Source organism: Salvia splendens, chromosome 9, assembly GCF_004379255.2.
Source record: "Salvia splendens isolate huo1 chromosome 9, SspV2, whole genome shotgun sequence".
Lineage (NCBI taxonomy): Eukaryota > Viridiplantae > Streptophyta > Magnoliopsida > Lamiales > Lamiaceae > Salvia > Salvia splendens.
Genome location: NC_056040.1, coordinates 17,466,172 through 17,481,798, shown reverse-complemented (window position 1 = coordinate 17,481,798; position 15,627 = coordinate 17,466,172). Strand labels below are relative to the sequence as shown.

Here is a 15,627-nt window from a genome sequence, read left to right as displayed (position 1 = left end):
TGTGGGACAATCTCATTCAAGGATGTTTCTCTTTTATAGAGAGATATCCTTGAATGTTTTATGTTCCACTTTCGATGTGGGACAAACTCATTCAAGGATGTTTCTCTTTTATAGAGAGATATCCTTGAATGTTTTATGTTCCACTTTCGATGTGGGACAATTTCATTCAAGGATGTTTCTCTTTTATAGAGAGATATCCTTGAATGTTTTATGTTCCACTTTCGATGTGGGACAATCTCATTCAAGGATGTTTCTCTTTTATAAAGAGATATCCTTGAATGTTTTATGTTCCACTTTCGATGTGGGACAATCTCATTCAAGGATGTTTCTCTTTTATAGAGAGATATCCTTGAATGTTTTATGTTCCACTTTCGATGTGGGACAATCTCATTCAAGGATTTTCTATAAAATTGTATTTTAAATTATGTCAATTTTATTTTTTTAAGATTTTAATTATGTCTTTTTTTTTATTTTTTAACTTTAAGTTGTAATGTTATTTTAAATTTCATTTGTAAATTTAATTAATGTAATTTTTTTTAATTATGTAATTTTTTTTAATTATGTACTTTTTAAATTTTATTAATATTAGTGAATTTTCCCGTATATGTCTCGTAAATTAAATTTCGTATATTGCGTTATTGTTAATTATTGCATTTTGTATATATTTGTTAATAGTGATGTGGATAGTATGTGGCTAGGCTATGGCTGGGCTATTGCTGGGCTATTTGCTTATTTTGATGATGTGGCAAGAGGATTTTTAGTGCTGATGATATGGCAGTGGCTGGGCTATTACTGGGCTATTGCTATTGTGGATGGCCTAAGAAAGTAAAACAAGAGAAACAAATTTGAGTTTCTTTTGTAGTAGGAGGACTCATTTAATTGTGCACGTGCCTGCGCCAAGATCAACCGAATTTGAGTGCGAATAAAGTTTTGAAGTAGAAAAAGAGCCCAGAAATATGGAATAATATAAATAGAGTCCCACAATGTTATCGATATTAAGTTGCAAGCCCCCCCTTTCATCGACAACAAAGTGGCATCTAGCTCTTCTTCCCTCTCTCCAGCTACGACCAAACCCCTATTTTAAGTGTAGGATTAGGGTTGGATCAATTAATTGGTAGCACTATTTACTTTCTTTTTAGCTTCTACATTTCTTACTCGCGAGTTTTTAGGATTTCCATTCCCCCCCCCCCCCAATAATTTGCTACTGTTTTTGGATTGGATTTGTGGCTATGGATACTCGCAAAAGAGGCTTACCAGAATCCCCTAATTGGCTTGCAGTTTTGTTAGACTAACTCAATGAATCTAGTCGGAAAAATGAAGCACAAATATTTAAAATGGGAGGGAGAATGCATTGCAAATCAACATACATAAAAAAATACAAGGAGTGTGTTGAGATAGACACATTCGCCCATTTTATTACAAGGTAGGTACGTAGATATACTAGTAGTAGTAGTAGTATTTAGTAAGTGCCGCCGGTTCCAAAGCCAGTGGTATCAGCGCCAGTGCCGGTACCAGCGCCGCGGCGCTGAGCCTCGTGCTGAGCCTGGGCTTCGCGCTTGCGGAGCTCAGCCTCGTCGATCCTCTCCTCTTTCTTCTCCGTCGCCATCTCCTTCTGGAGCGGGTCGCGGGTCGTCATCCTCTCACCCTATATAGTATAATTCATACTAATTCTTATCCAACTCTTAATTATGTAAGAATAGTATCAAGAAAGAGAGAGAGAGAAATACCTTTTCTTGGAGTGTGGCCTTGGTTTTCTCCATGCCAGCTTTGGCTGAAGCTCCCATGTCCTTTGCAGATTGCATCTTTTCTCTTTCCTTTTTGGTTTCAGATTTCTTTTGCTTTGAGATTGAGATTGAGATTGAGGTGTGGGGGAGGGAAGGGGAATTTAAAGGGTGGCTTTGGCGGTTAAAGGTAGTTGAATAGTGAACACGTAGCACCCTTAGCTACTTTAGGCTAACACGTGTAACATAGGTGTCACCTTTATTATTTATCACCATTATTCGATAATAATATTATCTTTATTATCTATACACGGATAGGATAAATGCTTCATTTTAAATAAATAAATTCATTTCTCTTTTGATTTTCAAACCAATCCTAAGAGGGTAAGGGGCCTCTTGAAACTTGTTTCTTTTTACTACTTATAATATCATTAATCGAAGTAATAGTAGCACTATTTCATTGAATAGGGTTCCGTTGCTTTGTTTACAATATGAAGTAGTAATTAATAGTACTACTATAATGAAAAGATATGTTTCGTGTACCATTTTATAGTTTATAGTACTTCGTTTAGTTTTAGTAGTACAAAAATACTCCTACTAGCTAAAGATCACAGTGCCAAAGAAGATGGTAGTATTTTCTAAGTAATAATATAATTCCAAGTTTAATTTGAAAATAATTTTATTTATTTACGACCAACTCAAAATTTTATCAAATATAGTTGATTTAATAATAGGCTTGTTGCTAATAGGCACTGTGTGGCTGCAGCCCATTTTTCCTTTGATAAAGGAACAATATTGTACATTTATACCTAAGCGAAAGTAGTCTATTTGATCAAAAAAATTGTAATTGACCTTAATGAAACGCAGAATAAAAAATTATATTGAGAGCAATTTAGACAATTTATATTGTACTCTATTAACTTGATAGAAATTAAGTTTGGCAATTTTAATTGTCATGTGAAATATAATAAACAACATGAAGTAAACCATAAATATTATAAATATAAAGTTTAGTACTACTACTATTTATTTTGAAATAAATAAATTTTTAATAGCTAATTTGGGTACAAGTACAATAATTTGGTAATCATGTGTGAAATCAACCAAAAATCCGAAGTGGCCAAATAGACCAACATTTGTTTTTTTACCACAACATCATTTTGAATTAAAATTACAAACGATCAACTAAAATCGATTTGAATAGCAAACTTTGACGGGAATTCTAGCTAGCAAAATTAGATTAAAATATTGACTTTTTCATAGAAATTCAATTCAAATCAAATCCCCCTCAAAAAAATCTAAACTAGACACTGGTGGAGTTTTATGTTTTTGATCTCGACTTATTTATGATATGGAGTAGTAGTAAGAGGCAATGTCTATGAATATGATGCATTGATAGAGAAGGACCAAAACTGAAAAAAAAAAATGAAATGGACATTGAATTAAAGTTATAGTAATCCGTAAATATGACATGCAGCTAGAAAATGTACCACAATTATATCTAAAAAAGTAAAAACAACATTTGAACTAATGTGTGTAACAAAAAGGTTTTAAATAATACTATTTATTCACTTAATGTTAACAACTGGGCAATCCTTCATCATATACATTAGCAAGGAAACAAGACGAGAGAGGCGAAGCAGACGTCGCTTGAGCTTCGTTCATTCTTGTTATGTCGTTAGGGTGCAACTGTCGGAGTTTGTAGTGCACAGAAAATACAGCAACAGTTGAGGATTCTTCATTTCAACTCTCGTATTCAGTTGTTGGCTCGGCCAATAGCGATGGACCGGGATCTAATCTTGTGAGAACTTCGGGAACTCCACCAGCATCCCGTATTATCTGCATATGTAGATGCAAAACGCGACTCAAGAACTTGTGTAAGCAGTCTCACAGGTCAAATAATCAGATTCAAGCTCGTACTCAATGGTATATTTGTAATTTTTTTCGGGTTCTATAGTGATTGGACTGTTCATGGACCATCTATAACGAGAATTCAACTCAAAAGGGACGCATTTAGTAGCTGGGAGCGCTTACCAGGATTTCATCATCAAGATACGAGATAATGAAGAACCTCTCGAAAGATCCACCTGCAGTTTTAAGCAAACGAGATAGTGATTCCAGCAACCAAGATTTGATATAAAACCATGTACATATAGATCCAAATGTAGAACATCAAACGGGCTGTGCTGCCTCTAGTGTTCGTGTTGATCAACTATTTGAATGCACAGTTTCACAAAACTAGAAATGCTCACCAAGAGGAATCCTTAATCCACCGGACACAATATCCTTAATATGAGCAGGAAGCTGTTGGGCAACGTTCGTAGCCTGGGCAAGAGCGCCTCTAAGCTGCTGAGGAATAGATTCTTCATTAACTTTTGGGGACTCTAACAATCCTTCAAGGAATTCCTGCTTCATCCGAAGCGGCCCCTCCACAGTTATCTTGCTCGAGATTATAAACTTGCTTTCTATCTGCATTTCACGAAAACATAGATGACAAGAAAAATGAGAAAAAACAAAGACTAGCAGCAAAAGTGTTTTAAAAACACGTCCTTTCACAATTTCTCTATATATTCTATAACAACGAGACAGTTCCGAACAAGAATATGTATCTGTGTCGACATCTCTTGATCAGCAAAACATGAAGGAGAATCATGGTTTTGAGTGCATTACCGAATTTAAGAATTTCAAACTTGCTGAATTTTTTGCATACAAATCCTTGATCACCACATCAAGTCTCGACAAATTTGCCAGCTCCGGAGGGAACCTCCTGCAAAATCACCACAACTATCATCAACATCAAATTGTATTGAGCATCACAAATAGGCTAAACAAAAGAGCTATATATCATAGTTATAACACGAAAATGAGACGAAACTTACTCAAACAAAGACCTGGCAGCAACGAGTCCTGAGCTTCCCGAACCAAACCACTCGAAATTCCATTTGCCTTCCAAATATGGAGACCTGAAATCTGGCAAAAAAGAAATGAAAACCTCAAACAGAAACTGGTCTCATAATTAACTTCACTTCAACAAAATAGAGACATTACGTTGTTGGCCTAGGCGTAGGATTCAGCCGCTCAAGGCTAACAATTCTCTCGTTCACATCAATGCTTTGCAAAGTCTTCGTTTTTCCAGTAACCAGTGCCTCAAATTCTCCAGCATCTTTGAACTAAACACCATCCAACCACTATTATTCAGTTAACAATAATCAAGAACCTTCATATGTAGTGCTTTTATCTAGATTCATACAAGATTTGTTTCAAGATTTGATATGCATCATTATTAACACTAAGGGGGTGTTCACTTTTGCGGATTACTACTATTTAATTAGAAAGATTGGAATTTTAGGCTATCATTTGACTTGATTTTGCTCCATTCATATCCTATTGAAAAGGTATAATTGGAGAAATCCTAAAAATAAACATAGGAAAATACTCTTATCAATCATGAAAAGTAAATGCCATCTAACAAATTTTATTTTTTATTTGAAAGAAAATGCCACAAAGTATTGGGAATATAACAGAATCAACAGTAACAACTAGCACATTCTTCCATATCAAGGTACAATCCTTCAAGCAGCTAGTACACCTGAAAATGATTAGCTTTAAATTGGCATAAAAACAAACTAACTTCTTCACAGGCAACTAATAAAGCAAACAAATTCCTCATTTTGGGCTAATTACGTTAATCAATTTTGCTAATCACGACCATAAACCTAAAATTAAAAGTAAAGAAATCAAACCCATCACAGAAAATATCCCCAAGGAATCACCAAACAACTGACAAATTCACAAAAAAGGGAAAATATAAGTAAGTTAGAATCGTAATCGTACAGCAAGAAGCAGGGATTCTTTAGCAGATAATCTCTCGATTTCCTTGGCATAAGCAGCGGAAGGCCCTTGCACGGTTTGCTGCATCACCACTCTGAAATTTTTCCTTTTCCCAGTCTTGAACTTCGCAGAGCTCTCATTTTTGCAGCTATTTTCGAGAAAATAAGATTCTGTAGAAGATGGGAAATATGAAGACTGGAATTTACAAGACAGTAATGGGCTCTGTACTGAAATTGATGAAGCCATCGTTGAAACGATTTCGGAAGCTATGAAATGTTTTGACGATTAATATTTTTTGTTTTCTCCTAAATTTGAGAAATTTATTTAATTTAATGTTTTTGCGCAAAAAATAAGTGGTTAGCTAGCTTTGGCGAAACATCATTGACCATTTGATATTTGTTTTTATATTACTGATAAATTTAGTGTAATGTATTTAAAATAGTTCTACAAAATATAGCATCTTCGTGCTAAATCGAATAACCCGCCGAGCCACAAATTTTGAACAATTTATGGAAACTTGAATTGTTTGTCAACATTTAAAAAAAAAACTCTTTATAATTCGTATAGCCAATTACTATCATTTTCTGAGACGTATTAATACCAAATTTGGATAAATATATCCCAATATTTACTAAAGTGGTTGAATAGATAATCCACTGCATTGTTTGAACTGAATTAATTGTCATTGATATTCATCAATCAAACACATATGAGGAACAAAGTGACAGAAAAAATGTCAAGAATCTAAATCATCAAACAGGAAGATCGTCTGTGCACTAGACATAATACATAAGTACATGATATACGTGAATGAACTAAGTACCTTCCTACAATAAACTTTACATTCCACCCTTCTCCGCACGGGCTGTTTTCAACACCTCATATGGCTATCCAGAGTGTACTCACGGATCTCAGACGGGCTCGTACCAGGCCTGTCGACAATCATTTGCTGGTTAGGGATGACAATTTTCAAGACAATAGTGACATCTGAATTTATTTGAGAATGTTTATGTTTCTTGGAGGAAATGAAGACGTAGACATTGAGACTTTTCTAAGTAAGGGCACATGAGCAGTGAAGGGAAAAGATGGATAAGAGACGGCATTGCTAGTGGGCCGGTGGCCTAACAATAGAGACTTTTTTTTGTCCATTGTTGCATAGGTTTAAAGGGTATTACCGTTTGTTTATGATGCCGTAGTGAAACTTGGCTCGGCCCATTTTCTTATCTTCCATGTACTGTAAAAACCATCATAGATGAATCAAATACATTAGATAAATTAGAAAGAATGATCATGGTTCTTTGAGATAATCTGTAGGCGTACGCACCAAGTTTAAGGTGACCAGCATCGAAGAAAATGCCAGTGAATTGAATGGAATATCCTCAAATGCGAAAAGCTTGCATTCGGATGACTCTGGACCCGGTGAGAAGTGAGGTCTCTTCAACTTCGCCAGGAATATAACATAAGTCTGTCAACACCATTCATGAACATGGAGCCAATCATAACCATAAACATGAAGAAGGCAGATAAGTAGCATAGCACGCGTTATAGACACGAAGAATAAGTGATGTACATAATTCATAGTATCAAGAATACTCCTTACCTGGCCAATAAGGGGGATGTCCAGCTGGGCGAACGGTGAAAGGATCTCGACTTCTGCATTCGCCTCCTCCCACGTTTCCCTAATTGCCCCTTCAGCGGCAGACTCCCCAATCTCCATGTAACCAGCGGGAAGAGTCCTTCATGTGCAGTAAAAATAGCACCTTTACATAATCTATGATGATACGTCAAAAAGAAATTTCGTGCTGAAAAGCATACCAGAGGCCATGAGACGGTTGAATATTCCGTTTACACAACAGTATCTTGTTTTCATGCTCAATGAGGCAACCCACAACCTATTAATCCAGAAAAATGATACTACTGTGATCAATACATGCAAGAAAAATTATCAGCTCTCAATTTCCACATCAGATAATCAATAAAGATGGTGTTTCCATCCTAAAACACAAAAGCTAAACGAGGGCTATAGCAATCTGGAATTTCACTAGTTAATGGAATATGAAGGAAATAACACATTATCACATCGACTATCTGTGTAATGTATTGCCAAAGGTTAATTTCTTCTTACCATTTTGGGATTCTCATAAGCAATTTTCCCACACCGTGTGCAGATAGCTCTTATCTTTTCCTCTCCATCAGGCACCTCGTGCTTGGTTGGGCCACCGCACAATTGGCAGAAATTGATCTTCCTAGTAAAGCCCTGCTAATGTCAAGAACCAATATTAGCTCAAATCTACCTCGTTCCTCAATATGACAATCAAAGTCATTAGCTAGCAGCACGACCAATCATTGGCCAACCGAGTTGAGCAAAATACAATGCCAAAAAGGTAAAAACTAAAAGCCCACAGCTCACCAAGCACTTAAAGATCAGTATGCCATTCAACTTATTCCACATTTACTATATGTTCTATTGAATTGTTGTGGCAACCATGGGCATTTCTCTTATACGCCCCGATAAATTAATTCAAGTACACACTAAAATAGATGCATCAACCTTCACAGCTCAAAACCAAGTGTATACAGCTTAAGCTAAGCCAATGCAGCATCATAAGATGGGATTAAACAAAGTATAATGCCCTAAACTGTTATCACCACCTAACTAATTCATCATACCACCAAATCAACAAACCAAATCACCAAAATTAACACTTAAAACCGTGGACTAACAAAATAATATAAATAACTGGAAATTCCCCAATTTAAAAAACATGGTAGAAGCAGTGGTATAACCTAAAATCTACCAAAAAACTATCCATAACAGGAAAAATCAATTCAGAATTAAAAAAAAATACCAACAATGAACACTCACAGCTGAGTGAACTGCAGTAGACGTTGAGGATGAAGGGGGTGATGACCCCCCATCTGGGGTCGACTCGGAATGAGTTTGCGACATTTGAAAAGCTCTAAAAAAGCGACCTTTTCGAATTTGGAAAGCGCAAAAGTGTGATTTGGGGGATTTCAAAACCGCTGCTAAAATGGGATTTCTTGAAATCAAATTGAAATTCGAATGGGGCCTTTTTAATCTGTGGGGTAGAGAAAAACATCCAGATGAAGAAGATGAAGAACCAAGAATTTGTATGGTTTTCATCATTATTGAAGTTCCCAATTAATATTTGGTTAACTTTTTTAGTTTCTTCCTTGTGTAGTTTCAACTGTTCAAAGGATTTGATGTAGCTGCATTTAATCAGGTGATATTTTATTAGGGAAATATCCCCACCCCACTGTAAAGATTTGGAAAAATATAAATCAAATTAAACTTAATCTAGAGGAAAAAAAATTGATGGACCAGTTTCAAGATTTGGGTTTGAGTTAGTGTCACAATACTTCTTGCGTCTTCTAACCGAGCACAACCCCCACAGCTGTGCTCTTCCGCAAGGACAAGCACAATTAATTTAAAATTCAATTAAATAAAAATATTTCCATAATACTAAAATTCATTAAAAAAACCTAAATAATATTACAAATTACAAATAAAATAAAAAATACACAATTAAAATCCTAAAAATTAAAAATTACATAATTAAAATACTAAAACTTAAAAATTACATAATTAAACTCCTAAAAAATAAAAATTACATAATTATTGGCTAATATTACCCGAGGAAGACTACTCATCCGGCGGCACTAACCCCAATTGTTTTTGGAGACCCAATATCATGGTCTCGTGCGTTTGAAGTTGTGTGGGGGTCATAGTTGACCTATCGGTCATATTGAGTTGGCCTAAGAGCATCCACAGCGAGTTGTTCGGGGGTGGAGGTGGCGCATAGGGAGCGGGTTCGGGAGCAGGGGCAGATGGAGTCGCGGCGCGACGGCGGTCGGCCGCCGCCTTCTTCCTTCCTTGCGGTCGGCGTCGGGAACCACTTCGTCCGGCGTAGGGGCTACCCAAGTTAGCTCCGACGAGTTGGCTAACCACTTCTTCGGAGCCGGCGTCGGATAGGGATACCGACCTTGACCGTTTGGAGGAGCCGCTAGAGGAGGATGTTACGTCTCCCATATACTTCGGGTGCGTCCGCATGTCCTGCCAAACGTTGAGGTACTTGAACTACTTGCCGTTCATGGATTGGTAGGTGCTCAGCGCGGCAGTGATGATGTCGACCTTGCTCCGGCCGCTCCCGGCATTCCGCGTCTCCTGGAGGAAATAGCCATTGAACTTGCCAATTTCTTCGTTGGCTCGGCCGATGGAGTTGCGCACCATACTCTCGTTGCGCTCGATCGTTCCCAGCGGCCGGTTTTCATTGTACCGGAGAGAGGCGCGCCACCAAAAGTAATCGCCGGATTGGTTCGTGCCAACCACCGCATCCTCGGAGATTTCCAAGTACGCCTTGAACAATTTATCCATCTCCGCCGGAGTGTACGGTGTGCGGACACCGCGAGTAGGAGGAGGCGGAGTTTGGGAGGGGGCGGTCGGCCTAGGATCCGGTGTCCACCCGTATCGCCCTTCGGAGGCACCTTGGTCGTCGATTGGGTATGGCCGATAGCCACCCGGAACGCCCGAATCTTGGGTTTGAGGAGGGGCCGAATATTCCATTTCCGGACTAGGAAACGGTTGTGAACCGAACCATTCGGGGTTCCAACCGTGAGAGGCGGGTGGTCATCGCCTTGGCCGGACATTGTTATGTTGTAGGGTATGAGAGAATGAAGATGAGAATGGATATGGGAGAATGAAGATGAGAATTGTGTAGTTTGATGTGAATTTTTTGGTGTGAAAGTGGGGGTATTTATAGATGAAAGTGTGTATTTTTGGGGGAAAAAAATAAAAAAAAAATAAAAAGTGGTAAAAAACGGTAATAAACGGATATAATTTTTTTGGGAAGTGAATTTTTTTATCGGTTTTTTTAATTAAAAACCGATTTTTAATTAAAAAAAATTCAAAGGCAATGACATAAGTGAATTTTTTTATCGGTTTTTTTAATTAAAAACCGGTTTTTAATTAAAAAAAAATTCAAAGGCAACGGCTATGTCGTTGCCCAATCGTCGCGCGCCACGTGTCCTGCTCGCTGGCACGGCGGCGAGACACGTCCATTGTGGACTGTGGTGGCCCAGCGCGGGCTGGGCCACCACCGTTGTGGATGGTCTTAGTGTATAATTAGCAAAGTAAGAATAAAAAAAGTGATACTAGTAGAGAAGTCCTACTTGTAAAGTTTATAATTTCTAGGACAAATCAAAGTAAAAATAATTTCTATTTTTAAAAGGTGTAGAAATTAATATTATTTTATGGGATATTGACTCCTAATATCATGAAACTTTCAAAAAGCTGAGTTTTTACTTTTTCCCATGAACTTTCAACTTAGCAAATAATATCACGAACTTTACCGGAATTTATTATTTCCCACTAGTGAAAAAATTACGACTGTACTAATGGATTGAAGAATAATTTTGGAGGGCATGCTGCAAGAAAAACTATCCTCAATTATTGAAGAACCTGAAGCTCTTGAAGTTGTTGTCGAAAAATTGCGAAAAAAATCGTTATCATGATATTATTTGCCGGAATTTTTCGCCTGTAAAAATAACAAACTCAGGTAAAATCCTGATATTATATGCCAAGTTGAAAATTCGGGGGAAAAACCCAATATTTTTAAAACTCCATTAGAAGTGCATATTTTATCATAAAAAATGTATATGAAAACTACAGTTATATATGTGTGGATTATGATTTTTCCATCAATTGACCTAATGTTTTGTTGGCTGAATATGTATATCCAATTAAAATTGGTAGTTGCATAGCAACATTGAGATGACAATGAATTAAAACCCAAGTTTCAATCATATAACATTATTGCACAATAGAAAATGGGGGATATCCAAATCTTATAAGGCAAGAAAAACAACAATAAATGACATAATGAAGTAAAATATTGAAGTACAATCTGAAAATAGAAATCTAACTTTTGAAGCACATGACCATGGTTCTAGATAAAAGATGCAAAGCATATGTATCTAGGTATGCATCACATGTTTTCCATCAAAGCAAGTTATATTATTTTGTTGTTCTTCCTCTTTATCTAAAGTTGGATCCAAAAGCTCTTTATACAAATGGTGTAATCACTTCTTAATGAGACATCAAAGTTGGTTATCAATAAGCAGCCACTTGGTATTGGGTTTTGGTATATATCAAACTTATAACAAACCTATTGCTTTTATACAAGTATATATGATTATATTATTCAAATTTGTGCAAATCTCATAAAAATGACAAACTATTAAGCCGATTGATAGAACAGAACTTAATTATTAATGTTTTTCTCCCACTAGTAGGTTGAGAGTTCAATTATACTCCCTCTGTCCGCGAATAGGAGTCCCGTTTTTCCATTTTAGTCTGTCCGTGAATAGGAGTCCCGGTTCACTTTTACCATAAATGGTAATAGGGTCACACCTTCCACTAACTCATTCCACTCACATTCATTTAAAAACTAATATATACAAGTGAGACCCCTATTTCACAAACTTTTTTCCACCCACTTTTCTTAGCATTTCTTAAAACCCGTGCCGCCCATAAATGGGACTCCTAATAGCGGACGGAGGGAGTATAACTCAATCATATAACAAACTATTAAGCTGATAGAGAAAACAAAACTTAATTAATAATACGTTTTTCTCCCAGCAATAGGTTGAGAGTTCAATTATAAAATTCAGTCATATAATGAACATCTCCAATCATTTACACGTTAAATTCAAACTCATTTTTAGTGTAAATATTATATCAAATAGTAATTTTATTTCAACTGTACATTAAACTCAAATTTAAAAGAATAACTATATCCAGTATCTATTCTTACACACAAAAAAAGTGATTTGAGTTTGTAAATCCAAAAATAGGTATTACTATATTTACTCAAACAAAAATGAGATTAGTTTTGAAATACTATTAAAGTTCAATTATAAAATTCAGTCATAAAATTTAGTCATATAATAAACATCTCCAATCATTTACACGTTAAATTCAAACTCATTTTTAGTGTAAATATTATATCAAATAGTAATTTTATTTCAACTATACACTAAACTCAAATTTAAAAGAATAGTATCTATTCTTACACACAAAAAAAGTGATTTGAGTTTGTAAATCCAAAAATAGGTATTACTATATTTACTCAAACAAAAATGAGATTAGTTTTGAAATACTATTAAGGTTCAATTATAAAATTCAGTCATAAAATTCAGTCATATAATGAATATCTCCAATCATTTACACGTTAAATTCAAACTCATTTTTAGTGTAAATATTATATCAAATAGTAATTTTATTTCAACTATACACTAAACTCAAATTTAAAAGAATAGTATCTATTCTTACACACAAAAAAAGTGATTTGAGTTTGTAAATCCAAAAATAGGTATTACTATATTTACTCAAACAAAAATGAGATTAGTTTTGAAATACTAAAGTTAATTGTCTACTCCAATTTGGGTTTTGGAGTATCGTTATAAATGATATAAGTAAATCATTTTCACTCAAAATGTGATTTCGTGCATGACCCATCCATACTATTATTAAAATAATGGGGATTAACTAGAAATAACAATACATAAATAACTAAAACTCTAAAAGTGATAAACCTTTTAAAGAAGGGTAGTGATAAATATACATAATTGTACGTACATAATCGAATTTTTTAAACATTTTATATTGAAAATCGATTTATAAATATTAATTGATTTAAAATAAATTTCATACTAATCATTTTGCAACACTTCAAAAAAAATTTAAAATTTTAACTTAAATATTTGTATATTTCTTTACTAAATATTGTATAAATAATTCGAATCAAGCTCGAAATCATGTTACGATTTGTCATAAAATTTCTATATTACTTATTTCTTATTGCTGCATATACAATAAATAACAAAATTAATTTTTGATTAAATTTAAAACTTTAAAGATATTATGTACATGTACAATTTATCTACATTTATCCACCTAAAAAATTGTAGATACATAAATTCATTTTATATTGATGTTTGACATGACAACGAAATTAAATCAAATTTATAATTTTTTTTATTTCTTCAAATAAGTTTTACTCCATTATATTGATACGGTATTCAGTATAGTCAAAGAAATACTAATAATTAGAAAAACAAAAAACAAAGTTTGTACCATTCATAGACAAAAATGAACTTAAAAATTCTTATTAGACCTTTACGATACGATAAACTAAAGTTGTAAAGGGAGGCAAATTAATATTCGATTTTTTGTAACTTGACATATTGTTCGATGATACGTCAAAAAAGAAATAAAACAAAAAATAGAGAAACACAAAGACAAAATGATGAATTTGAGTATGGCTTTATACTTAACCCTGTTTTATAGCTAATAGTTAAGATGCAGAATAATGAAAGAGGTTGCAATTCAAGTTTTCATGCATTTTTTTATGTTAAATAACAACATATATTTTCACGAGAGGTTGAAAAATACAAAGTGAATCATCAATAGTGTCGTCGGACTTTTGCTAGATTATATGTTAATTATTCAATTGTATTTTTTTGGTTACTCTAAACAATTTATCACTCTATTTTATTTGTAAAGAATGTTGGCATGAATGATGGTGAGTGGGCACACCCCAATTTGCACGTAGTTGATTATCATTGCTGATCCACTTACCCACTAAACATAAACAGTTAAAGACTAAAGGCCTATTTTGGTCCTTAATTTTATGATTTTGGTCTAAAACATTACCTTTTGAATTATTCGGTCCCTCACAAATAAAAACGGGTCACATTTGATCCATTTTGGAAGGTTCTGTCGAAAATTTGACGTTCAACAAATTTTAACTTAATTTTGACAGGATTAAGTTAATAAATATATTTTATTAATGTCTAATATCTAATAAACCCAAAGCTAAGTGATTGTAATCCATGGAGACCTCTTGCAGAGAGTTCATACCGTCGAAGAAGTCGGGAGGGACGGAGGGGAACTTGTTGTTGTTGACGGATAGCGTTTTCAGCGAGTTCAACCCGACGAGACTCGGGAGGGCGCTGGAGATGTGAGCTTTCCGAGGGAGGGAGGGAGGCAGCGAGCCCTAGAGGTTTTGTTTTGGACCTCCAAAGTTTGGCTATGCACTTCTACCCCTCAAATGCTCTCAATTTCATTTTCTCAACACCATTGTCGTCTAGATCAAGAACCTCTCTCCAACACTTTTACACTCTAGCATCCAACATCATCTTTCCCCTTTACCCCCTCCGCCATACCTGTCGACGCTGACCTCGCCCTCACAGCCGCCACCTCTGACGCCAACTTCTTCCCTAGTCTCCAACAAACCCAAGCCGTCGCCGAATTCCATCAATTCGTTCCACAAATGCTGCCACCACATCAAATTCGTCTGCTCCACGACGACGAGAATATAGGCGACGAGGTTGTAGGGGCGGGTTGCATACTCGGCAGTGGAAAAGGTGTTGAGCCAGCGCCGCGTTTGCTTTTGCGGCTCGCGGATCTCCGCCACCCACTTCCCCAGTCTTGCTGCCGGACGTCACTGTGGATTGGGACCTTTTTTGGGGATGGAGGGGATGAGATGATGGATGAACAAATACAATATGTTTAGGACCAAATAGATAGAATACATTATTGTGTTAAAATTATTAATCTAGTCAAAATTAAGTTAAAATTAGTTGATCGTCAAATTTTTGATGGAACTGTCCAAAATGGACCAAATGCGACCCGTTTTTATTTGTGAGCGACCTAATAATTCAAAAGATAATGTTTTGGACCAAAATCATAAAATCGCAATATGTTAAGGACCAAAATGAGCCTTTAGTCATAATTAAAATCAATTAAGGAGAATCAAAGATTGGAATAAATTATTTTTATAAATTTATTAGGCGTTGAGGCAAATTTGCCACGTTGTACCCCTAGTGTCAAATTAGGAAGTAGGAAAAAAATCCTGCAGCACTAATTATTTAATATTATTGCGCTTCTCATATTAAATGCAAATTATGGATAGTTGCAATTACATTCCCACCTGTATTTCTTCCTCAGTTATTATTACTAACTAGAAAAAAATAGTACATTCAATAGATTTAT

The 15,627-nt window shown here is 35.3% G+C and overlaps 3 protein-coding genes across 3 annotated transcripts; all 3 read right to left on the bottom strand.

The window, feature by feature from the left end:
- Window positions 1-1,326: 1,326 nt before the first annotated feature.
- LOC121747741 (protein LE25-like) lies at window positions 1,327-1,839 on the bottom strand. The gene is made up of 2 exons (XM_042141841.1): window positions 1,728-1,839; window positions 1,327-1,645 (listed from the first exon to the last, which is right to left on the bottom strand). The coding sequence occupies exons 1-2, from the start codon at window positions 1,800-1,802 to the stop codon at window positions 1,460-1,462; spliced, it is 261 nt and encodes an 86-aa protein (XP_041997775.1). The 5' UTR covers window positions 1,803-1,839; the 3' UTR covers window positions 1,327-1,459.
- Window positions 1,840-3,163: 1,324 nt separating this feature from the next.
- On the bottom strand, window positions 3,164-5,867 carry LOC121746467 (probable plastid-lipid-associated protein 13, chloroplastic). The gene is made up of 7 exons (XM_042140306.1): window positions 5,556-5,867; window positions 4,770-4,891; window positions 4,601-4,684; window positions 4,392-4,488; window positions 3,974-4,190; window positions 3,756-3,808; window positions 3,164-3,560 (listed from the first exon to the last, which is right to left on the bottom strand). The coding sequence occupies exons 1-7, from the start codon at window positions 5,796-5,798 to the stop codon at window positions 3,465-3,467; spliced, it is 912 nt and encodes a 303-aa protein (XP_041996240.1). The 5' UTR covers window positions 5,799-5,867; the 3' UTR covers window positions 3,164-3,464.
- A 325-nt stretch (window positions 5,868-6,192) lies between these two features.
- Window positions 6,193-8,783, bottom strand: LOC121746837 (nudix hydrolase 23, chloroplastic-like). The gene is made up of 7 exons (XM_042140777.1): window positions 8,419-8,783; window positions 7,678-7,809; window positions 7,368-7,444; window positions 7,153-7,288; window positions 6,877-7,017; window positions 6,728-6,786; window positions 6,193-6,484 (listed from the first exon to the last, which is right to left on the bottom strand). Exons 1-7 carry the CDS (start codon window positions 8,698-8,700, stop codon window positions 6,424-6,426), a joined length of 888 nt encoding a protein of 295 aa, XP_041996711.1. The 5' UTR covers window positions 8,701-8,783; the 3' UTR covers window positions 6,193-6,423.
- Window positions 8,784-15,627: the final 6,844 nt, after the last annotated feature.